We start from the raw sequence: 25,216 nt of genomic DNA on the forward strand, positions 1-25,216 counted from the left end.
AGTAAGGCAAACAGATCTCATTTAAATTATTGAATTGTACACCCCTTTACCTGGGAATGTGTCTTTAGAAGTTGTAGTAATCCTGTGTGGAAAGTGAAGGCTAAAACTCAGTAGGCTTGTATAGGGGTATAATATGAAACAGATGTTTGAAGAAGTTTCAAGTAGGGCTTCTAGAACTAGTGGGAGATAAACAAAAAAACCAAACATGCAAACATAACTCTAACGAGCTCCAGAAGCTTCAGGAAAAATGATGGGGGGAGCAGTCGTAGGAAGAAAAGTGGGAGGAGAGGGGAGATTATTCCGGCTAATATATATGGTTGGTCATATCTGGATAAATGCAATGCTGTTGACTTCTGGGTATTGCAGTTCAGGAAGAACAAGAAGAATTATTACTAGTTGTGATCTTTGAAGGAAAAACCAGAAGAGCTGAGTTGGCTTACTCTACTGAAGAGAAGAATAAGGAGAGACATGGTTGCCATCTTTGCAGAAGCATTTCATGTGTTGGAGAGGAATACCCTGAGGTTTCTTGCCCAGTCCTCACTGGATAATTAATAGGTGTTAAGTGCAGCCAAGGTGACTTTCAGAGTCTTCAGCTACACAGCGGTCTGTGTAACTGAGCCGTGACATCACTGAATAATAGCTATAGAATTTGTTGAAGAATAAAACCAGGCTACACTAACGTTTTTCACCTCTATTTTTGTAGATAAATATTTCTTGACTGGGGGGAGGGGGGAAGGCAAGCTTCTTGGTTTGCTCTCTTGATGTGACTATTTTCACATCCCTTTCAAGCCCTACATTTTGTGGGGGCTTTTAAATGTTGCAAATTGGGTCATCTCACTGATTATGTAATAACAAAAACCCAAGCTGAATTATGTCTCCATTATTTGGGAAATCTCTACTGCCTTTCTGTAGTGTCTTGTGGCCCTTAAGTAGGAGGAAGCTGGCAATGAGTGCTGAGAGCAGGGTAACCTAGGGTAGCTGTCCCTGACTGAGAAGGCTCTTCCTAATACTTTAAGATTTGTGGGGCTGGAGAGGTTATTGGGGTACTGTGAAAAGCCACATGAAGGTGAACATGGAGCCTGAACGGTGTGTAACTCCTTTCTTCGGGGGATTTGGCAGAGGTGAGGGAGAAAGGAATCTGAAAATAGCTCTGAATTAGTTTATTTGGGATTGCAGGTGACAGTGCTGCCTGTGATGGTTGTTAGAGCCTTAGAGTTGTGGGTTAGGGATTGAGGAAATAAGATGACTAGTTTGGAGATATGTGGCTTAATTGCTGTGATGGGCTGTGTGGGACTATAATCAAGAGCTGGGGATGTCTGGGTTGGTGTGAGGGAAGGGAATAGTGGAGTATTAGAATGACAGGAGGTTGTCTTGCCTTCCCCTGCAACAGTTATTTTCACCCTATCTTTATGGCGTGAGGGGGAGAGCATGCCAACACAGGAGCCAGTCTGAAGTCTGAACTTCCAGTCCTAACAAGTAAATCTCTGCTGATTATCTCTCTGGACTGCAATTAAAGGGCTTTCCGGGATATGGACTGTGAAAGTTTGACTAACTTTTGTTTTGGCTTGGGTAATATACTCAGACTTAAAATAAGTGAAGGCAGTACAGCTGCATTCAGAACTTGTTCTTTCATGCAACAAAAAATGCCTTTAAAAAAAAAAGCTGACCAATAAACACACCTAAATATGAAGATGTTCTTAAGATATTACTTTTTTTTAATTTGATTTCTGTTAGGCTGTGCTGTTTCAGGTTTAGCCTGTTTGGATCTATTTTGCTTTAGAGTCATTAACATGAGTGTTTGGCATGCAAATAGGATGATGTCAGGGTATAAGCAATATATCTGTTTGTCATAAGGAAGCACATGCCTCTGCTTTAATTCTGAAGTTTACGTCCAAAGCTTTTGCAGTTGCTGAATATGAGCTGCTTAAACATAATTTTCCTTTAGTTTATTGAAAGTCCATATTGAAAATACGTTCATAACTTTTAGTAGCTCTTTGAAACAAATCTCCTTATGATAACTCCTGTATATTACAGAAATAGCGCTGAATAAACAACTTTTGGAGGTGAACATCAAACCAATTCCCCTGAAAGCCCTTGCTGTCTGTCTGTGGCAATAAGACTGGTGCTTTCCTTTGTCAGGCAGTCACAGGGCATCTCTAATCCCATCTCTCTGAATGCTGGTTGTGCCCTGTTTACCAGTGAAGGCTGGGGGCATTAGCCTCCTGCAGCTCCCGCAGATAGAGGACTAACACTCCACTGGGATGCCATGCTGGCTGTGTGGTAAGGGGGAGCTCAAATTTTGAGGACAATGTGAGTGAAAGCAAGAAGGTTCAGTCCTATGCTGATGAAATTCACAGTCCTGAGCTTATGGTATTGGGAAGACTCAGAGGACTTGCAAAAGATGCAGGTGGTAAGATTGACTTTAAGAAGCCTTCTTAAACAACGAACTTTAAGGACGGAGAGTGGCATTGAACAGCAGGAAGGGAACAAGCTCAGAAAAGTATTTTGTCGTTTCCTTTTTAGCATTTGAAATTAATAGACGGAGGTGGAAGTTCATATGTGCTCTGGTAGATACATCGGATGTATAGAAATAAAGCTTTGGGAAAAGAGAAACATGCAAAAAGATCTGTCAAATAGAACATTCTTCCTGAGCGGCAGGAGAAAATGAGCTCAACTCTTCTGGGTGCTCAGGCTGTGATGTATTCTGCAGCTCATCCACCAAGCAGTAACTGGGTGACTCTTTATATTCTCTAAAACCCTGTTACTGACGTAACTCAGTTTAAAGAGATGGCTCAGCTAATTTAATGCCTCTTATAGAAAAGGACAGCCCATTTCACAGCTTCACTGCCCTGCTGCTTCATGGTGTCTGTGCTTATCTGACCCATGTTAAGCAAGCTCAGGTCACCAAACTGAATACTAACAGAGAAGAAAGTGTGTATCAGTTGTGCACTTTGTTCATCTTGGGTCTGGTTTGGGGACAATAAGACATGAGTGAGTGTACCATACTGTTAAATTAAGCTAGCTCTGCTGTTCTGTGAAACCTTTGCCCTTAGCAAAAAGCCTATTTTGATTCAGGTTAAGTCAATCTTACTTCACTTACAGTGGGTGTGTGGTGTCTCATTGATAGCCTATTACTAAGATGGTATGAACTTACCTAATATTTAGTCTGGCTACTTGAAAATGAGTAGCCATAAGCAGTAACTGTCATGCTGACATAAAGAATTACAATATTTTTGTGTATTTTTCCAGTGAACTCTACTATAACAGGGTGATTAACTTCTAAAGCAGAAGTACATCTCACTTAAAATGTCACCATAATGTTATAGGTACCAAGTAGCCTACTTTTCCATACGTAATGTGAACTCAGGGTGGCAAACGCATTTTTTCTGTGGAGTTTACAGTGCCAGTACCTAGTGCCAGTTAAAGCGTAAGTTTTCTATTGTAGAATGTAACCAGCTGTGAGGGGAGTTTTGTTGTACGTGTGAGCTTCTAGTACTTGAGAAGCTTAGATGGCTGTGGCGTGGGATCCTGCTACAGCTGTTTCAAACTGATCTTGTTTTGTATTTCACGTTATAACACTACTCTTTGTTCCCCTTCCCTCTTCCCCGTGAGTGTCTTACTGTGTGTAAATAGGGTTGAAGTCATCATGTATTTCTGTTGTAGAAACTTCAACTTAAATTTTTGGATTGAAAGCATATGTAGTAAAAATGCCAGTGCTTTTCTGAGTATTGAAAAATTTACTTATTTTGTTCTATATGTACAGACCATCTGAAAGTTTAAGTGGCTGGCCTGCTTCAAGTCAGTGCTTGATGGTTGCTAAATACAGAAACTTGTTGTTTTCTAAAGGTTGACGGATTTCTTGAGTTAGTAAGACAGGTGTGTATTAACTACACAAATACCAGGTTAATCTTCATCTGCATGGAACTTAACTGCACACAGCATTGTGTTCCTGGGTCAAATAGAGTAAAGTATTTGAAAGGACAATTGACCAGGTCAGTAATAGCTTTTCAGATCACTTTCCCTTTTCCATTTACTATGCAGCTTCTGACTGGATATTTATCCCTCAGTGCCACAACTCAGCATTTCTGGAATGTTTTAGGATGAAGGAAGTAGACAGGAGGTAGTTTGATAGGTACTGTGCTCAAAAACATTGTACATTAAAATGTTTTATTTCGGCTGTGTTGCCAGAAGAGGGAGCAGTGATCTAACTTCACATCTTTTCAAAATTATTTACATCTGTTCTAGTAATAGTATGTCTAAATTGAATGTTACGGGATTCTCTTTATTTATTTATTGTAAAGGCAAGGGGACCGAAATGTAAAGCTGGGCCTGATAAAGATTTTTGATTTTTGACACTTTAATCAGCCTTCTGGTTTGGAAGCTGTTACAGGATATTTCAATCTGATAGTAAGCTTGCTCGTCATCCGAGAATGTTGTATTGCACGGGTTTTTTTGTGTACTTAAGATTTACTTGGTTCTGTGTTGGGATATGTCATCAGAACAATGGCTTCGTAACCTAGAGCAAATTAATATCAGTTGGGTCAGTCTTCAGCAGTGCAAATACTTCTAAATTAAGAACTTGAACTCCTTTTCCAAAGCTGTGGAGATATGCTTGGTTATTTGCCTCACGGAAGACCTTGTGATGGTGATAGGGGTTGAAGGGATGTGGTTGAAATAGGAACACAAATAATACGTATGAGAGATCTCAACACTGTCAGTGCTCGACTTCTGGAGTGGAACATGGTTTTGATTTATGGCGGTTATTCTTAAGCCATACTAATGTGAATAAAACTGACTTAAAAACTATGATTCGGCTAGTGAAGGAGATTATGTTGCACAGATTTACTCACCAGTGGATGAAAACAGATGCAACCACCACTGCCATCCCCCCGGTGTAATTTCTTTTTCTCTCTCTGTCTAAAGCTAAAGTATCTTCTTTTATTTCAAGCATTTTGAACATCAGCATGAGGAAATAATAAGCTCGTATCCTATAACGTGATATCTGTTTAGCGTGAGAGACTTACAAGCTCTTCTGTAACTGTAGCGTGTAGGTTAGGAACAGGCATCTAGGTAACAACTTTGAATTTAGTATTACTTAACTCAAAATAATGAGTAAAAGTAAACACCTGTACCTTTCTTTTACTGGTATAGCAGTTCAGTGTAACGGGACTAAAAGCTGATATGGGCTTATTGTGGTTCTTGTGTGGAAGCTGTTCTTCTACATAGAAGTTTCCTGTACACAGCAGTTTCATTTCTTTGTAAACTGCTGTGTATTTAAAGACTGACTTACTCTCAATTCTTTACATATTACATAGGTCTAAGAAAATCCACAAAGAAGCGCAGTGAATCACCACCTGCTGAGCTCCCCAGTTTGCGGCGGAGCACACGGCAAAAGACCACGGGCTCCTGTGCTAGCACCAGGTAAGACTTAAGATAATGAAACCTAATTACTGCAGTGCGTTGATATTAATGTTGTTTTCATGCATGAAAACTGGCATTGTCTGTCTCTTATTTGCTATTGTAGAAGTAGCTGTAGTTTTTCAGGCCTGCTGGGTTACTCTGTACACCAGTGTCATGGATAGTACATAGAATTTGTCACCATCAGACCTTCAGTAAGTCCCCCAGCTATGGGGTGGAGGGAAATCCTTTCCTTAGGGAAGTGGTATTTAAAAAGATATTAAACACAAAAACAGAGTGCTAAACTACTGTCCATCACAAATAATAAAACAGATGACTGTTTTGAAAAATAAAAGACTTCATGGTACCACACAGGAATCTGTTTTAATAGTTTACATTGTTAAGCTGACTCTGCTTGTAAGTAGCTGCATCTCAGTACTTAATATACTTTCTGATGCAGGTGAAAATTTGTACTGAATTAATAATTTTAAAGAGCTGGTAGATTAAATGGGAGGGGAGAGTAAATGTGGCCTGTGATAAAAACAATTTTTGTAGTTGCGTGTATTCTGAAGGTAGACTTATGAAGCTTTAGAAGTTTTATTTTTTTTTCTTAAGCCTAAACTACACTTAGTAGTTCCAGCACAACTTCTTTTCCATCTTCAATGCCATAAAAAAAAAGCTTCTGAAGTCCGATTCTGTTGTCAAGTGTGCATTCGAATTTGACTGTTTTCTTTATAGGCATATATATTTGTAGTGGTGATGACAGTGTTTAAAAAAGCAAATTTAAAAAGGCTTGTGCTCTCAAACTTATTCTGGCACTGAAAAGAGAGTTTAACATCAGAGTTCTCTTTGTGCTTTCAGTAGTTCGGAACTTACCTTTAACGATAGTTACTCTGTCATCAAACTTCTCAAATGTGTACGAGATTTGTAACCAGCAGTCACTTTAATCTTGCTTGTTAGCCTATTTTAGGCAGTAGACTGCCTTATCTTGAATGGTATAATGTAAGGACCTAGGGGTAATGTGTTAGTATAAACAAATCACTGTCATGGTGCAGGGCAAGGACGGTAAAGAAGAGTTGGATAGTTTTGTGAAGACTGATTCTGTGACTCTTAGTCTGTGCAACTTTGTGGTAGTGATCTACATAAATGTTATGTGGGTCTCACATTAATAAGTCTCTTGTCTTAGTTCATAAGGTCTGAAACTTCTTTTTTGAACCTTTAGTCGGCGAGGCTCTGGCCTGGGCAAAAGAGGAGCAGCTGAAGCTCGCCGACAGGAGAAGATGGCTGATCCTGACAACAACCAGGATGGAGTTAACTCTTCAGCTGCGCGTACAGATGAGGCTCCCCAGGGAGCTGCAGGTAAGAAGAAATTCCAACTGAAGCACTTTTAGTATAGCTGCTCATATAAGCTGCTTTGCGTTTAAAAATAATTAAATGGTTTAAGTTCTGTGGAGAAATTATTTAAGCTGGTAAATAATTCTGGAAAGCTTTTGAGTGATAGGCACCTTTTCTTTTGAATCTGATCTCTTGGATATCTGGTACATGTTTTGGTTGTGCTTTTTTTTGTAGTCTTCAAACTATGTTCAATAAAGTAGACTTTAGTTTTCAGGCATCTACCTTTCTTTTTTTTTAAATGTAACCATCTGATGCTACATAAACTACTGCACTGCCAACTGAAGAGACACCAAACTATTCAGAATACAGAAGGCATGCTTTTACATGTAAAAGCTCTTTTGTAACTACTCATAAATATTGTACAAGTTTTCTGTTGAAATTGCAAGTGTCTGTACTGGAGAAATTTGTAACCAAGTTAAATGCTTTTACTTGCACAGTCCTATTAAATGGTACTTAATTTTATCATCTGGTCCCAATCAGTAGTGAGTTCAAAGGAGCTTTCCAGCAATTATGCTGGATTGTAGAAAATCTCAGATGTTCTCTGCTTAAAGCTAGCTACATCAGTACAAAAAAAGTCAAAATTAATGGAAGCTAAGTGCAACGTAACAGTCAAATAAGAAAAGCGTAAATTTACTAAGCATACAGGTGAATTTCTCTGAAAGGTAATTTGCTGATATAGCTGTACTGTTTTTTTCATTATCTTGTGTTGATATAGCCTCTCTTCAGCTTTTGGAAAGTATTAGAGCTGTAGACTGGTCTATTTAAAATTACAATTACATAGAAGTATGGTAGTGGCAATGTTAAATGCAGAGCACTATTCTGACGGTGGATGCTTTCCTTGATGGCAAAATTTAAGTGAATTTTGTAGCTTTAAAGGCACTGTAACTTTCATTACTCTCTATTTTATTTCTTTAGCTTCTAGTTCTGTTGCTGGGGCTGTAGGTATGACAACCTCTGGAGAAAGTGAGTCAGATGATTCTGAGATGGGAAGACTACAAGGTATAAAAGTTGTTATTAATTTACCATTCACTTTTTCTGTTTGCAGCTTATAAATAACCATACCTACACAAATTCTGTATTATACATAGTGGGAAGGCTATATTTTGTTTCTCTGTGAATGTGTTGCTTTGCTTACAGTGGCTCTGAAATACAGAGTTAGAAGCCTTAATTCACTAAAGAATTTCTAAGTAGTGTCTGGAGGGGGTGGCATAGTGTATTTACTTATTTACATGGTATATAATACACTACTATTGACGATTTTTCAGGTGTGGGGGGAGAACTGAGAACTCAGTCCTATTAAGTGTGTAAGCTCAAATACGAAAGAATTGCAAGAACGTTTTCAGGTGACAGGCCAGGTTAGGTCTACTGTTACTCTGCCTTGCTTCTGGATAACATTTTTTTTTGTGTGCTTGTCATTGATACCCATGTTGCTGTAAGCTTTGACCAAACAAAATCTACATGTTCTTCAAATGCATGCTTTTGTGCTTGGGCTAAAGGATTCAGTTCTCTCAAAACCTGAGAGTACAGACAGGTGTAAATCGGTTTGCATGTCCTACAACTGTTTTAATGATTTTGCCACTACATTGCAAGGAGTTCTGAGATCATGATCTCCCTTGCAAATGACAGGTTTCAGTTAATGTGGATATTTAATGTGGAAATGAGTGCTGTGTCACTACCAGTTCACTTGCTTATCGGCCTCAGTAAGCATAGGTATGCATTAGGAAAATTGAGCTAAACTGGTTTTTACTATTAATTGTTACTGTATCTATCAGCAGTAGTCATGGTTGCTACAGTAAAAATCAGAATCACCCACTTAGTCTAGCTAACGTAACACTACTGAAAAGTGTTCAAAAACAAAGCCAAAGAATGTCTAATATCTAGCAGAATTCTTGCCTCTCCTGCTCATCAGCAAATAAAGCTGTGAACCTTTTTTCAGTGTCTCTTTTTTTCAGATTAATAGTGCCATTCAGTTCCTAAAAATGTGAAGATAAGCTTAACCTATTTTATGTAGTTTGAGTTCAGATTTGAAATCAGTCTGGTATATCTGCTATGCTAGATCTAGACTTATAACAATTGAGGAGACCAGATTTCTTCTGTGAAATACGTAACTCTGGAAACTCAGTGGGTGACTTCTTAAAGGCCCTTAACGCTCTGATGCATACAAAAATGAGTTATTTGTTCCATAAAGGTCATCTTTTTGGTGTTTTTTAGAAATTGTGGTAGCTGCAGTCATCTAACTCTTCTTTCTTAAAGTATCAAAATTCTAGTAGTCTTTAAATTATAGCATCATGGAATTTAAGCTTTTAAAAATATATGCAGAAGCTTTGACAATGGCTGTTATCCTCTGTTTGCTTTTAGCTCTATTAGAGGCTAGGGGTCTTCCTCCTCACCTGTTTGGCCCTCTTGGTCCTCGGATGTCGCAGCTCTTCCACAGGACAATTGGAAGTGGAGCTAGTAAGCAAAGTTTGTCTAATTTGACTTAATTCTTTCCACTTCCAGACTAGCAGAATTCAGCCACTAGTAAATTCTAATATTTGTATTAGCTTTGTAGTTTAATATAATATTTTACATGTTGGAGATTTGTATGTCATTGATAGTGCTAGATCACTGGTCAACAATATTAATTTGCTTCTCTTCCTATCAGGAAGAGAAATTTGCTTTAGCTGTATTTCTTTTCTTTTCCTTTTTTTTGGGGCATCTTAATGTTCCCTTCTAGGTGGGGAAGGGAGGGTTCTTGCCTTTTCACCCCTTCCTTATCTTTTTCTTTTGCATGATGGACTGCTTAACAAAAGACCTCTCCAACCCCTTTGGGTTTTTTGCTAGCTTTAAACAAATGCTTAAGCTAGCTTTAAAACTATTAGTAGATGTCACTTCTAAGGTATGTTGCTTATAGTTTCAAAAGTCTCTTATGTTTCAGATAGAAATAACTTTCTTCAGACAGTGCATCAGTGAGAACGCGGGTCCTTAGTCTTGTTCCACCATGTCTGCATTATGCAGCTGGATAAGATGTGTACCTTATAGTTCATGTCTGTTTGGCTTTCCAGGAGAGCCAAAGGCAGCCTGTTAACGCTGCCTGCCAAGAAGAGGATGGGGTCTCATGGATACTCCCTGTGCTGTATTGTCCAGGGGTGTGCTGAAAAGTCCTTTGCTTTTAAAAGGTGGAGTGGTGTGGGTTCTGGCACCTGCTGTAGGTTGGCAAGATGGCTATGGTGAGCAGTGTGGTGGACTCCCTGTGCTGACCAGCCTGCCCTGCAAAGACAGCCAAGAGTGAGATTTTGTCTCCCTTTCCTATCCCCCGCTTTTTATGACAGGGAAAGGAAGTGAAACTACAAATACAGAGGAAAACAAACTATCTCTGGTCTTCCACTCTGGCAGAAGTATAGCATAACTGTTCCCTTGAACACTTAAGTTTTCTAATATCTGCTTTCCTAATCTCTTTTTCTGGGTATCTAGGTTCTAAAGCCCAACAGCTTTTACAAGGTCTCCAAGCCACTGATGAAAGTCAGCAACTTCAGGCAGTGATTGAGATGTGCCAGCTGTTGGTCATGGGCAATGAAGAAACATTAGGAGGATTTCCAGTCAAGAGTGTTGTACCAGCTTTGGTAAAGATTAAATCTCATATTTCTATTGGAGGATATAATATTTCACTTAATATCTTGCTTAAATGAAATACTCTTTATTTAGATTATATATTCTTAATTTTAGATATGTGTGTATGTGTATCAATCTATATATCTCATTATTTGGTTTTGAAGGCACATTTTGTTAAATTTTGGTAGTTCTAGTAATTCTTTAATAGCTCAAGAATAGGTAGAGGCTCTTTTGAAACTCTTACCAAAATTAAGTCCTGAGTCAATAACTATGATACTGATTTGTGCCCTTTTTTATGTTGATATCTAGGTACTTTTTACTAAACTAACAATACTTTTTTTAAAAAAACAGATAACACTGCTGCAGATGGAGCACAACTTTGACATTGTAAGTGATTTTTAATGTTTAAGAAACTTTTGATAAACAAAAATGTATCATCTTAAATTAAAACCAAATATCTGTATACTTAATAGATGAACCATGCATGTCGGGCCTTAACATACATGATGGAAGCACTTCCCAGATCATCTGCTGTAGTGGTAGATGCAATTCCTGTCTTCTTGGAAAAGGTAAAATGAAATCAAAACAGTGTTAAACTAATCTGAGGTAACTTTTATCTTTTGTTTTAACTTCAGGATGTACCATTAAGACAACGTCTCCTTTTCATAGTTTACAAGACGATAATTAATGCATGAGAAGCTTTTAAAAACCAGTTTACTCTTTGTTCACACCCTTACTGAAAAACACTACCTGATTCGCTGAGAATGTATTTTCTGATTGGTGTTGCAAAGATACTGTGAAGTTATATAAACTGGTAACTCTTGGAGTAACTATATAGCTGATCTAGTCTTAAATTGGCTGGCTTGATTACAGCTTGCAGTGCAGCTGCATGAGCATATGTGTCGTAGTACAGGCTAACTGTCCAAGTGTTAATGAAGATTATTTTTTACAAACTGATTTAGAAATTGATCTACAACCTTTCTTGTTTTCTTGTAGCTGCAAGTTATTCAGTGCATTGATGTGGCAGAGCAGGCGCTTACAGCGCTGGAGATGTTATCTCGCAGGCATAGTAAAGCCATTCTGCAGGCAGTAAGTAAAAAAGAAAGCACTTTTACCTCTACCAGTTCTGTATCTTGGTGATCTTCGTGAGGATGAAATAAGAAAACAAATTTCTGTGGTTTTATCAATACTGAGAATGAAAACGCTTGTTTATTTTATTATAGGGTGGGTTGGCAGACTGTTTGCTGTATCTGGAATTCTTCAGCATAAATGCACAGAGGAATGCACTAGCTATTGCTGCCAACTGCTGCCAGAGTATAACACCTGATGAGTTTCACTTTGTGGCAGACTCTTTGCCACTGCTTACACAAAGGTTAACGCATCAGGTAAGAAGCTATTCTAAAATGGAGAGTTTTCATTTTTACCTGAAAGTAGTGTAAAGTTGCCTCCAGGTACCTAGTTCTTGACTTTGCAATGTGGTAATTGCCTTAAAGTTCCTATACTGTCAGTTGTGATATTCTAACGTGCATATGGACACTTTGTTTTTTTGTAAATGTGCTGTAAGGATTCATGACACCCCTACTAGTTTTGTAAAATGAGATAAATAAGGTACTCTGACTTAGAGCGTGAATAATAATGGGTTTGTAGTCCTTCTTGCCAATCAGTAAGAGGAAATCCAGTAGCCTTACTCACGTTTTTTCTTAACAAATGATTGCAAGATTCCCTCCCACTTCAGGCTCAGAAAAGTTTCACTTTCAATTTTTGCGGTTTTCTTTCTTATTGGACTTTTTGGGAGGCCTTACAGCTTTTTAAAAAGCAAGTTCTTACTCTTGCACAATAGTTTGAAGTGATGAATCTTAAATCATGGGGCTCCTGAGATCTGCCTATCTTGCAATGCTGCTGTCTTCATAAATGAGCGCTCATGACTATTGCACCAAAAGAGATTTGGACATACTGCTTGATTGGCAGATCCCTGTTAAAAAGGTGAAAACGGAGAAATTATCTTGTTCTTTAACAAATGCAACTAAATGGAAGCTTTTGTGTATTCTTGTGCTATTCTTAATTTTGCCAACATCTTGCTGAGAGACTACTTGAATCTTTGAGGCAGGTTCACAGAAGTCAAATGTCAGCTTTAGATGGTGCTTTGGAAACAGGAAGCACCATTCTCAGCAGTAGTAGGGACAAGTATAGACTTCTGCTCTCTGAAGAGAAGCTACAGCCCACAAAAGTAAGATTTAAAGAAATTTTGAAGTGGAATTTTTCTGGCAAAAAAAAAGTGTTAGCTCTTAACAGAATAGTTGAAGTTGGAAGGAACCACTCAGTTATCTAGTCCTAACCCCCTGCTTAAGCAAGGTCAAATAGAGCAGGTTGCCCAGGACCATGTCCAGCTGATTTTTTTTTTTATTTGTTTGGTTTTGCATAGGTTTTTTCTTTTGTTATTTAAAAAGAACCTCAAAGAATGGAGACTTAGCGTCTCTGGGCAACCTCCTCCAGTCTTCAACCACCCTTACAATAAAAGTGTTTTATTATGTTCAGGTGAACTTTTTCAACTGTTTCAATGAACTTTTAACTAGAGCTATTTTTAGAGCAATCTTTAGTATCTTGGTGTCTTTGTATTTGCTGTCTTGGGTGCACACACGGTATAAAAATCAGGCTTCGTGTAGTCTGTAGAACAGCAGCAGCCTTCACTCCTGTTTATTATCTATATCTCCTTGTTGTTCTGGCTTTGTAGCTCTCTTTCCTTTTGTTTCCTCCTTGTAGAATCCAAAAAGGATATTACAGACTCATTTATTGATCTCTAAAGGGCCCCAAAGGTACTTGTGTTGCAAATGTGAGGTGTTTCCCAGGGAGTATGCCATATCAGGAGGTTAGTTTAGACTATATCAATGAATTTAAAATTCAGAGCTGTAATATTTGTAAAATGTGATTCATCTGGCCTTTTTGGAGAAACTTTTATGAATGCATCAAAATGACAGGATAATCTAATGCAAGTTAAAATATTTTAATACAAACAAATACTTGACTTTTTTTTATAATAGGACAAAAAGTCTGTTGAAAGCACTTGTCTCTGTTTTGCACGGCTAGTGGACAACTTCCAGCATGAGGAGGTAAGGGTGTGGGTTTTCGGGTATGGATTTTTGTTTCATTCTTCCCTCTCTGTTTCTCCGAAGGGCTTACCTTTCAAAGTCAGACTAACATTTTTAATTTTACTGTTCCCTCCTGAAGAACTTGCTCCAGCAGGTTGCTTCCAAGGACTTGTTAACAAATATCCAGCAACTCTTGGTAGTGACGCCTCCTATCCTGAGCTCAGGAATGTTCATCATGGTGGTGCGCATGTTTTCCTTAATGTGCTCCAATTGTCCTACACTTGCAGTCCAACTTATGAAGCAAAGTGAGTTCTTGCTCTTTCATATTCTGGGGGGCCTGTTTAAGTTAATGCCTATGGTCAATATGGAACTCTGTGCACTAGATTATGCAAATATTGCATTCTTTTATGTTTCTCTCTGACTGTTCTTCCCCGGGATACTAAGTTTAGCTAATCTTGTTGAAAATTTTGTTTGTTTTTTTTTTTTTTTTTACTGAGGGGGTTTTCTCCCCTTTCCTATCTCTAGCTGTTGTCACTAGGCTGCTTGCCTAATTTTGAGTCTGTATTAGCTGCAGAAGTTACTCTCATTTCAACACAAGCTGAATAATTATTTTTGTAGTCTTTACCGGGGGGGGAAACGTTATTTAAAGGCCCTTTCTAAGGGAAACAGTAAAGAAGAGTAACTGCTGTGTAGCTGTCTTAGTTCTCACTTGTTTTCTTCTGTTCATCTTGTAAATTTTGACTTGTCACTTCAACTGTGGTTCCCCTGTTTTCTTCTGTGTCCTGTGTATTGAGTGATATTTCTCCCCTATATGTCCTGTAAAGAAAAAAACAAAACAACCACAAACCCTAGACCTGAGAGCAAACATGTTTCTTAGAATGTTCAAAGAGATGGCTTTTGTCTTACTGTCTACTGCCTGTTTGATTAGGGCAGTGACTGTCTTTGCCCGTATCAGAATACAGACTCCATTTTGTGTTAGACACTACACAGAAATCTCATAAATAATAATTTTATAGATATTGCAGAAACGCTTCATTTCCTCCTTTGTGGAGCCTCAAATGGGAGCTGTCAAGAACAAATTGACCTTGTTCCACGAAGTCCTCAAGAACTTTATGAGCTTACTTCTCTTATCTGGTAAGTTATGAAGCCCTAGGTTGGATCTGGTTGGTATGTTAGAATCCATAACTTCTCTAAAATGAAAGCAAACAGTTTTCAGCTTAGACGAACTTTATTGTATACTTCTAGTAAAATACTGTTTTAATATTCTTTACAGTGAACTGATGCCTTGCCTGCCAAAAGAGGGAATCTTTGCTGTTGATACTATGCTGAAGAAAGGAAACGCACAAAATACAGATGGTGCGATATGGCAATGGCGAGATGACAGGGGCCTTTGGCATCCCTATAACAGGATTGATAGTCGAATAATAGAGGTAATAATTCCACACATTTGTGTGGTGATGTTTTTAAAATACGAATGCGGCTGTATGAGGAATTGAGTGCCCCCTTTATGATTTTGAAAATACCAGCCTTGTTCTTACTCAGAAACACATGAGTTTCCTTCAACCTCTGATATTGCACTATTTTGGCATTCAGTAATGGGTGATTTGATCATTGTTCTTCGTGTATTTGTCAGTTATTGTTTTTCCTACTGTGTTGCCCTCTCATTACCTTTCATATAGCTTCCTATTTGTTAGCGATTTCTTAACTTTAAACTCTTCCTTGTTTTTAGGCAGCTCATCAGGTTGGTGAGGATGAAATAAGCCTGTCTACGCTTGGGCGTGTCTATACTATTGATTTTAACTCTATGCAGCAAATAAATGAGGATACTGGAACAGCACGTGCCATTCAGCGAAAACCAAACCCTTTAGCCAATACAAACACTAGTAAGTAAAGCTTAGGAGACACCTGGTGTCTCTAGCTATGGCTGACTAATGCTGAGCTATACAACAGTCTACTACTTAGCTAATGTATTTCTTGTGGTTTCTGTAGAACATAGAATTATTCTGATTTATATGAATGAAGACAGCTTTACAACAAAACTCAAACTGTTGAAATGCGTTCTTTTTAACATGTGAACTCTTTTCCTGAGAACTGAAAATCCATTAAATTGGAAAAGTGAAGAAAAAAGATTTGACTCCTTGAAAGGGAATTTCTACCTACATTCTTGCCATCAGTTTGCCTCCTAGTTCTTAAATTGTATCTCTTCAATTCAAGAGCTAAACTAATTCAGCTTTAAAAAAAAAAAGTAATCATCACAGCAGAGATGCAAAGAACTATGCAGTGATTGATTGAATAATTTCTCACAGGTGGACATTCAGAATTGAAGAAGGATGATGCTCGAGCACAACTAATGAAAGAGGACCCAGAACTGGCAAAATCCTTTATCAAAACATTGTTCGGTGTTCTTTATGAAGTATATAGTTCTTCAGCTGGACCTGCTGTTAGACACAAGTGCCTTAGAGCAATTCTTAGGATAATTTATTTTGCTGATGCTGAACTTCTGAAGGATGTGCTGAAAAACCATGCTGTTTCTAGGTGGGTTTGTTAACCATTGTGAAAGAAACTAACTTTGAGCTTGCAACTCAAACTCGTGGTTACTTTTTTGGAATCATCTTTTTCAGGGGAAAAATGTACTTTTAAATTCTTACGTATTTATTTTCTAAAATCTGTGGCTGCTAGCTCTTCAGGAATTTTTTTGCATCTTAGATTTTACAGTAGGTGCCAACTCTAGGTGTTCTTATTAGAAACTTAGAATTCTAGTACACACAGCCATATAGGTAATGTCTAATATTACCATTTACTGTTTTCCTGATTTCTAAAACTTGCCTATAAACTTTTCAGAGGGCAAGATGCGTTTTGAGGTAATACAGTGTGAACAATAAGGCTCTCATGGCATTCAACTAGTAAGGTCTATTCATGAGATTTCTCCTACATGATGATAGAATTAGGGATCTAGATAAAAGGATGCAATTAGAAAATAAACTGACTAGTACAAAGCTCCACAACACCATGTTTTTCAAAAGAATAAAACTCTCTTTTGCTTTATGCCAGATGGTAAAAGTGATCTAGGTGGAAGGACTCTTTCTGTCCTTTTACTTATAGCTTTTACAAAAGCACAATGAAATTTGTTTGCTTTCAGTCTCCAGTACTATGTATGCAAGATGAACTGGCTTGATTTTATTATTTTTTTTAAAACAACAAAACATGAAAAGAATCCTAATTCTAACAAACTGTCTGTTTTAGTCATATTGCCTCCATGCTGTCGAGTCAAGACCTTAAGATAGTAGTTGGAGCCCTGCAGATGGCAGAGATTTTAATGCAAAAGTTACCTGACATTTTTAGTGTTTACTTCAGAAGAGAAGGTAAATCTTGCTTGTGTTTTTTTTTCTCTTCACCTCCTTAATTAGTATTTCAAAAGCATGCGCGTGTGTGTGTAGAATCCATATCCTTTATGCCTCACTCCATCCCCCCAAAGCTGTAAAAAAGCTAATATTATTTTTGCATAATAAAGACAAATTAATGCAAGCTGTCATCATATGACTGGCGAGAAGCTGACCAAGACTCTGTAGGAGACAAGCTTGTTTTTTTCTGAATCTGGAACAAGTTTGTACAGGCTCACTAGATGCTAGTGAACTTATATTTAGGCTGAAGATAGCTTGCTGAAATTACATGGGTAGTCATACTGGACAAAACTGATGAATCTCTGGCAGGAGCTCTTTGTTATAATCTACTGGTGAATTTAGGGTTTCTCTAGCTACTGTGTGTGCTGCTGTAATTTTTTTCTTTAAACTATGTAGGTTAACTTTTTCAAGAAAGGGTTGAACTGCTTTTAAGACTTATTATTGATGGGCGGGGTAAGCCAATGCTGTCGTAGTCAAAACAGAGGTTCTAATAACAGACTTCTACCTTTTAAAACACCTTTGTCCCCACCCTGCCCTTCGAAAAGACCCCACACAACCAAACCAACCCACCAAACAAAGATAATTTCTTTTTTCTTTTGCAAAGGGGTGATGCATCAAGTGAAAAACTTAGCAGAGTCTGAGGCTTTGTTAACAAGCCCACCGAAAGTATGCACTAATGGATCAGGAACGCTGGGTACCGCTACAACGATAAGTACTGGAACAGCAACTGCTGCCAGTAATGCAGCTGCGGATTTGGGCTCTCCTAGCTTACAACACAGCCGGGAGGATTCTTTGGATCTTAGCCCACAGGGGTAAGTGCACTATTTGTTGTGTACAAACAATCTGTGGGTTTTTTGTTTGTGTCTTTTTTTGGTTGTTGTTTTGTTTTGTGGTGTGTTGGCTTTATTTAAAAAAAAAAAAAGTCTTGACTGACATGGGCTACTACAGTATCATCTGTATTTTTCTGTGATATTTTCCTCTAAGGAATTAAATTGAGTCGTGTTGAAGCTATCAATGGGTAGCTTTGATTCATTTTATATGAAATGATTAAGAAAAAAAAAAAAGAAAAAAGAAAAAAAGACTAGTGCCCTGATAGTTACAATGTAATGATGTGAAACAATCCATGCTGTTTGGGGAGAGGCTGGAGAATGCCAAGAGAAACAGCTGTAGTCTCATGTAACTCTTGAGGACAGAGTGATTCCTTCAGAGAAATGATAGCTGTGGTGCATGATTCCTTTCTGTTGGAGATTGGAGGAAAAAGAAGTCATCCTTAAGTTCTTTTGTTGGAATACAACCATTTTGAACGCTTGTGGAATTAATCTCTTGTAGGAATAAATTATTTTAGCATTACACAATTTGCCGTTATTTTAAAGGTGAAATGTTTAATATGTTGGCATAATAAGGAAACTCACCTTAAACCAGAACTGAAATATGTGAACTTGGGAAGTGTAGGGCTTGGTGAGTAGAAACTCCATAAATTGTTGAAAAAATGCTTTCTGGGCTTTAACTGGGGAGGCAGGTCAAATACCCTGTGTCTTTTTGATGTTTATTCAGTAGAGATCTGTGGGATGTTTGTGTTTTTTTTTTTTTTCTTCTTAAGTTTATTTGCATAAATAAATAACCAGATGGCTACACAAATGAAAACATGAAAATTGGGAGAAACCTTTATTCAGTGACACCTCTGGCTGTTTTTGGTTGCCCATAGTAGAATGGTGACAGCAAGCAAAACCCCTTCTTTCTGCATGGGGTAGTCACTTTGTCCTTTCAATTAAAATAGATTTGAGGGCCCTTCTCACAGAGCTCACTTTTCCTTTGTGCCCTCCTTGTTATGGGATGGAACCTTTTTTAATTCTTGAGGAAATAGCTGAAATAGCTGGCAGATGCATCCTAAACTGAGGGATGGGTATGCATGTGAATATGGTGGATGGAAACATGTTACTTTATTTTTAAAATTGGACAGACGACTGAGTGATGTTCTAAAGAGAAAAAGATTGCCAAAACGAGGGCCAAGGAGACCAAAATACTCTCCTCCAAGAGACGATGACAAAGTAGACAATCAAGGTAAATCTTTCTTAAAATGTGATACTCTATCTTCCTTTAAATTTGAAAGTAAGCTTATAGGCTGTCGGAAGTGCTGGGATATAATAAACCTGTTGATTCTCTTAATTATGTCTTTGCTTCCTCCAGCTAAAAGCCCTACAACTACTCAATCTCCTAAATCTTCCTTCTTGGCAAGTTTAAATCCCAAAACGTGGGGAAGATTAAGCACACAGTCCAACAGTAATAATATGGAACCAGCACGAACAGCAGGAGTAAGTGGTCTTGCAAGGGCTGCTTCCAAGGATACCATTTCCAATAACAGGTACACGCACAAAAAATACTTCTAATATGATGTTGACTTTGAGGTGCAGCTATTTTCTTCTAATAACCCATCAGGTGATTAAGTAGCACCTATCAAAGAAATTTGAGCTTGGCCACTGTTAAAATAACTCTGGAAGAAGAATCAAGAAATTAAGGTAGAGAAAATAACCTCTTAATGTTTAAAGTAGCATGCTGGGGAAAAATCAGAGAATTGGGAAAAATGGTGCAAGAAGTAATCTGTAGAGAACAGACCTTCGCTGTGTTTGGAGTAAGAGGGAAGGGTTTTTGTCTGTGGCTGCTGTTAAATATGGGGAAAATGATACTCTGGCTGTGTTTACCTGTAATATTGGAGTATGCAAATGCTAAGCGTGCCTTTTGTGTGCTTCTTTACAGAGAAAAAATTAAGGGCTGGATTAAGGAGCAAGCCCATAAATTTGTAGAACGTTATTTTAGTTCTGAAAACATGGATGGAAGCAATCCTGCACTAAATGTATTACAGAGACTTTGCACTGCAACTGAACAACTCAACCTCCAGGTTAGAAATGGCAGACTGACTTGGAGTGGGGCTGGACATGGAAGCAGTAAAAGTATTTAGGAGGAAGCTAGAGGAATGCTGGCCATTTTAGACAGTATTGCAAATATTTCAGGCATAGTTTCTGCTATCTTAAATGATGAATATAGTGTTTCTTAACTTGCAATAAGAACTTTGGGGGTAGAGGGGAGGATAAGAGGGAAGTAGCATTTTGTTGAAAGGATAGAAGAAATAGATTGGGCCGAATCTACTAGCATCTCAAGAACATGAGTCTTGTTTCTCAGACAGTTGTGATCCTTGGTAGATGGTCTAAACCTGTGGCTTCTAAAGTAGCTAAACAGCTGTGTTAAGTTCTGTACTTTGATCTAAGCAATCATTAAAATATGAAGCTTTTCCTCCACTTCTCTCTCACACAGATGTCATGTAAAATATGTACCAATCTGGGTTTTGGTGGTTTTTAAAAAAAACCACAAACCAATGAACTTGTGTTTGGAGGTTATCTCTATGTTGCATGAGACAGAAATGGGACCTTGCATTTCTTTTAAAACAGGGAAAATATGGGTGTTGCCTGTAATGTCTTCTCTTGAACGGAGAAATTGCTTATCCTCAGTTTGTTTGCCCTGTCACTACTTCTGGAGTGTATAGGAATTCAATAGACTTTCCCTTCTTTCCCCTCCCTTTACAGCTGTTCCATGCAGTAGGAGGAAAAATAGTATTTCTTAAGCTGTTAATACCTCGGTGGTAAAATACTACCTTCCTGTTTTTCAGGTGGATGGTGGAACAGAGTGCCTTGTAGAAATCCGTAGCATTGTCTCGGAGTCTGACGTCTCCTCATTTGAAATCCAGCATAGTGGGTTTGTTAAACAACTGCTGCTTTATTTGACATCTAAAAGTGAGAAAGATACTGTAAGCAGGGATATCAGATTGAAAAGATTTCTTCATGTATTTTTTTCTTCTCCAGTAAGTTTTCTTGTTTATTGTTTTGTCATTCTTAGTTGTCTGTCTCTCAAATTGTACTTATCTGACCATCTGAGGAGGTTCAGCAATGACCTTGACTTAAAGATGGAGTACAGAAGGAATGTTTTATTTTTGCCTAAGATGTGTAACACTACCACTTCCACATGGTTCTGTGTTTTCACAGGCCATAAACTTTTTAGAACACCCTGTAATTACAGAAAATGCCATACAACAGTGGAAGAACATTCCGATATGGCCAGTTGTCTGAGTTGAACAACTTTAAAGTTGTTCCTGACTTTTTAGAAGTTGGTATGGAAAGAGTTTGGTTAGTAATCTCACCACTTGGTCTCTTTAGTCCTAAATACTGCAAGAAACTAGATTGTCGTCTTTTAAAGGAAGAAATTTGAAGTGGAGGAGAGGAAAGGAGATAACTACAGCTTCCATTAAGTTTACTGCTCATGGTTAAGGGTGAATGCTTAAAATCTGTAGGGCTATTCGGTTGAAACCAGGAGAGAAAAGTGCATTCTTTGAAATAGGTCTTTCATAAACTTGTTGTGTCATCTAGTCATCCTGATATTGCTGTTACTTTAAGTGAGAGCAGTGATTCTCAATTTCTGGGATTTGTGTTTTGGTTTTTTTAAACAACTTGTGGTATAAATTGTTTAAGAAGGATTAATTCAAGCACATAACTAAGAGTGGAATATATTCCAGCTTCCTGGAGAAGAACCCCTTGGAAGATTAGAGCCATTAGAAAATGCACCTTTGTTGGCGTTAGTCCATAAAATGAACAATTGCCTCAGTCAGATGGAACAGTTTCCTGTCAAAGTGCATGACTTCCCAAGTGGAAATGGAACAGGGAGCAGGTAAGGATTAATGCTCAGGTAACAGTTTTGTTGGAAGCTTTTGTTTTCCAAAACATGTTTCAATGCTGAAAGTTCCAAGAGGTAATGGAAACTTCTGACCCTGTTGAAGACAAAAGCAATTATGCAGTTGGATCTTTTGTTCAGTGGAAGACTGAATATTTAACCAAATGTTTGCTTACCATCTTGAAACTTCTCTCATGGAGATTGGGGGTGGATGTGTAATTTTAAATGCAATCTCTAAACTTAAGCTTTAAAAATCCAAGTGTCTTCCTTGTCCCCATGTAACAAACACTGGAAAGGAAGAATCTCTTTATTGCTGAGACATTGATATTTTTTAGTGAAGTAATTAAACTGGTGAGTGTTTGTATTACAGCACTAGACTTTCAGATTTTCAAATTCAGATAGGTTCTGTTCTCTAAGATGATAATGGATTGAGTGATAGCTGTTGGTTGTCAACATAGTTTAAAATAACTGTAGCCCTGCCCTGTGTCTTAAGACAGATTAAGGTTGGAATCCAACTTGTTATTTGCATTTTAAGTAACAAATCTGAGTGACTGAAGACCTATTTCTACAATTTTTTTTCTGTACCTTTATAATAAATCAATACTAGTTTTCATTCGGTGTGTAGTGCAGTATAAATTGCATGTAAGTCTTGAAAGTATTTTGTGGTGCTGGCTAAAAGCTCAGTTTGGTTATAGACATAGTCTTATGACTGTGTAAAAGTTAGGAGGGGAGGAGCATTGAAAATGAGTTATTGAAAACTATTCTTTCAAGTTTGAAATGCCAAAATCTTCTGTCTCTCGGGTGGTTAAGATAGTCTGGATTTTTTTTGTCACTAACTGTGACACAACATCCATTATAGCAGATGTATTAGAGCCTCACACTATAGCATTAATCTAACTTACATTAAAATTCAGTATTTGTTTTGTGTGACAATCCATGGGAATGAATGCAATACACAGATTTCTAATACTTGAAGGTATTAATTGTCTTGATACTGGCTTTTGCAAATAGTATGTGCTCTGTCATCTTACAACACTTCATGTACTCTATTTCTCTAAAAAGTGGGATAACTACAAAACTTAAAGCCGCTGATGACGGAAGCATAATTCTGCTATTCTTTTTGATAGAAAGTTAAACATGGAAAGTCAGGCTACTATAGCATTGTTTGACTGCTAGTCTTACTGTGGATTATGTCAAGGAGGATTTTGAGGCATTAAGATTTGGTAGTCTTTCAGTAGCACCTGGAAATAGAAGCAGCCCAAGCTAAGAGGTTTGTGTATAAAAATGACTAGCTTGAGTATTGGTAGCTTGGTGAGATGGAACATGTATATAAACTGTACTTGGCAAGAAAAAAAAAAGAGAGGAGCTTTCAGGTTGTCTCTTTATGTCCTTATTAAAAATTACATGAACGGATACTTGCATTTTCCACCCCCGATTCTGATCCTTATTGCACCGCAGGTCTAAATCTCATGTGGCATTAGCTGACCACTGAACGACTTCAGACCTTAAAGATGGTCATTATGGTCCATATTGTAATCAGACCTCAAACTGGAGGTAATCCAAGTAGCTTCCATTGGAAATCAGGTTTTATCCAACTTGGATTCTGGTGTTCTTGTAGAATAAAATTTTTAATCTGTTTATCCAAATCTTAATAGTTTTGGTTTTAGAGAAATAGGTTGAGAAATAATACTTGGAACAAGTAAATAAATGCATGTATAAGCCTGTTTGAATGCATTTTTTAATGCAATTATGGTTATTAGATTCTTTGTGTAGCAACTTTTTTCACAAATTATTTTGAGTTTTTCTCTTAACAGAGGATCCCAAGCTTTAAAATTCTTCAATACACACCAATTAAAATGCCAACTGCAAAGACATCCAGACTGTGCTAATGTGAAACAGTGGAAAGGTGGACCTGTGAAGATTGACCCGCTGGCTTTGGTACAAGCCATTGAAAGATACCTTGTAGTTAGAGGTATATATATTATGCAGTCATCTGTGTTTTGCTTTTTGGGATAGCCAAAATACTGTCAGTCATGTATAGTCTGTTAAAACAAAACAAAAACTGTGAGGATCATACTGAAGACAAATGGGGAGGTACCTATAAATGTATTCGGCTCACAGGGGAGGAGACTAAGGCTGCAGAGAATCTCCTCTCTTCTGGGACAAACTTTTTTCTGTTGTAAACAGTTCAGTCTAAATACTAATGGAAGTAAAATCTAGCTGACTGACAGATTGGCTGTAACCTGGCATTTTTGATGCAGATGTTCATACTGAAACTTGTTCTAACGTGTCTGAACCTTACTTTTTGAAACTGATGTATTTTGGAACTGTTTTAAACGGAGTTTATAAAAGTCAGAGTACAAATGCATTGCTGCATTTCACGTAAAAACAAATGAGGATGTCTTTCTCTTATCTCAGGCTATGGAAGAGTTAGAGAAGATGATGAGGATAGTGATGATGATGGGTCAGATGAAGAAATAGATGAATCTTTGGTAAGCTTTGGCTCTAAGGGTATGAGGAGGGAACAGTGTGGGGAGAGTCATAAAGAAAAGCTAGCTTCCTAACTTGTGTGTTTTGGGTTTTTTTGTTTTGTTCAGGCTGCTCAATTCTTAAATTCAGGGAATGTGAGACATAGACTGCAGTTTTACATTGGAGATCACTTACTGCCGTACAATATGACTGTGTATCAAGCAGTCAGGCAGTACAGTTTGCAAGCTGAGGAGGAGAGGGAGTCTACAGATGATGAAAGCAACCCATTAGGAAGAGCTGGGATTTGGACAAAAACGCATACAATTTGGTAAGTTGGCTAGAGAAATCAGGGGACAACTTCTGCAATTTCTTAGATGTATATACGTAAAGAAAATTGGACTCTATCTGCCCTCCCTCCTTCCCCTCCCACCCTCCAAAACTGTGAAGCTTTGAATTTCCTGATGTGCTTGGGATACTTAAATCTTAGTAAGAATTCATTGCTAGCTACTGATGTTCTTTCTAGCTCATCAGCAATGTTGATGAAGAAGAAGCGGGCAGTCTTAAATGACACCTGCTATGTTGAGGGAAATGATTCTTAGTGTAGGTAACTCACCACAAACAGTAGAGAACATGTCTGCACTCTACAAATAGTGGTCAACTTCATACTGGTTTTCATAGTTGATTGCAGTGCCACATGTCCAGTGGAAGGTGTCCCTGCCCATGGCAGGGGGGTTGGAACTAGATGATCTTTAAGGTCCATTCTATGTATTCTCTGGCCATACTTTGCAAGGAGTGGTATTGACCTAAGACCGTGACAAACATTTTAATATTCGGCAGTGTCTTTTTCTTTCTAATATTTAAATGTGTTATGGAAAAGCAACAACAACAAAAAAAACCCACATTGTTTTTTTTGTCTATACCTTCTGCTTCTCTTCTTCCAGTTCATGGAGCCGGAGGGTCCCCATTTTTTCTCTCCTATGACATACTTTGCTTCTGAGGCCTAGCTTCAAAGGCTGGATCATATCCAAATGCATTGTTCTTGTCTTTCTGCTTTTAACTGTCATTCAAGTAAAATTCTGGTAATCAAAGAACTAACACTTTTATAACTGCTTTTGTTTCCATGTAAGTTAGTATTTCACAAACATGTTTTTAACTTGCTTT

At 37.9% G+C, this 25,216-nt stretch overlaps 1 protein-coding gene across 8 annotated transcripts in view; it reads left to right on the forward strand.

The window, feature by feature from the left end:
• Positions 1 to 25,216, forward strand: part of TRIP12 (thyroid hormone receptor interactor 12) — a 78,930-nt gene that overhangs the window by 38,212 nt on the left and 15,502 nt on the right. For 5 of the 8 annotated variants that reach the window (XM_063338193.1, XM_063338200.1, XM_063338197.1 and 2 more), the window contains 25 exons: positions 5,316 to 5,421; positions 6,620 to 6,756; positions 7,708 to 7,791; positions 9,151 to 9,246; positions 10,246 to 10,394; positions 10,735 to 10,770; positions 10,857 to 10,952; positions 11,380 to 11,472; positions 11,607 to 11,768; positions 13,422 to 13,490; positions 13,609 to 13,774; positions 14,486 to 14,603; positions 14,743 to 14,899; positions 15,199 to 15,352; positions 15,776 to 16,004; positions 16,713 to 16,831; positions 17,475 to 17,682; positions 18,831 to 18,931; positions 19,058 to 19,232; positions 19,625 to 19,766; positions 20,532 to 20,723; positions 21,432 to 21,583; positions 23,386 to 23,558; positions 24,005 to 24,078; positions 24,184 to 24,383. In XM_063338193.1, coding sequence (XP_063194263.1) covers positions 5,316 to 5,421; positions 6,620 to 6,756; positions 7,708 to 7,791; positions 9,151 to 9,246; positions 10,246 to 10,394; positions 10,735 to 10,770; positions 10,857 to 10,952; positions 11,380 to 11,472; positions 11,607 to 11,768; positions 13,422 to 13,490; positions 13,609 to 13,774; positions 14,486 to 14,603; positions 14,743 to 14,899; positions 15,199 to 15,352; positions 15,776 to 16,004; positions 16,713 to 16,831; positions 17,475 to 17,682; positions 18,831 to 18,931; positions 19,058 to 19,232; positions 19,625 to 19,766; positions 20,532 to 20,723; positions 21,432 to 21,583; positions 23,386 to 23,558; positions 24,005 to 24,078; positions 24,184 to 24,383 — 3,388 coding nt within the window. The remainder of the gene's footprint in view (positions 1 to 5,315; positions 5,422 to 6,619; positions 6,757 to 7,707; positions 7,792 to 9,150; positions 9,247 to 10,245; positions 10,395 to 10,734; positions 10,771 to 10,856; positions 10,953 to 11,379; positions 11,473 to 11,606; positions 11,769 to 13,421; positions 13,491 to 13,608; positions 13,775 to 14,485; positions 14,604 to 14,742; positions 14,900 to 15,198; positions 15,353 to 15,775; positions 16,005 to 16,712; positions 16,832 to 17,474; positions 17,683 to 18,830; positions 18,932 to 19,057; positions 19,233 to 19,624; positions 19,767 to 20,531; positions 20,724 to 21,431; positions 21,584 to 23,385; positions 23,559 to 24,004; positions 24,079 to 24,183; positions 24,384 to 25,216) is intronic. The other 3 variants (XM_063338198.1, XM_063338201.1, XM_063338199.1) reach the window with 2 other exon arrangements.

This window comes from Chroicocephalus ridibundus, chromosome 6 (genome assembly GCF_963924245.1).
Source record: "Chroicocephalus ridibundus chromosome 6, bChrRid1.1, whole genome shotgun sequence".
Taxonomy (NCBI): Eukaryota; Metazoa; Chordata; class Aves; order Charadriiformes; family Laridae; genus Chroicocephalus; species Chroicocephalus ridibundus.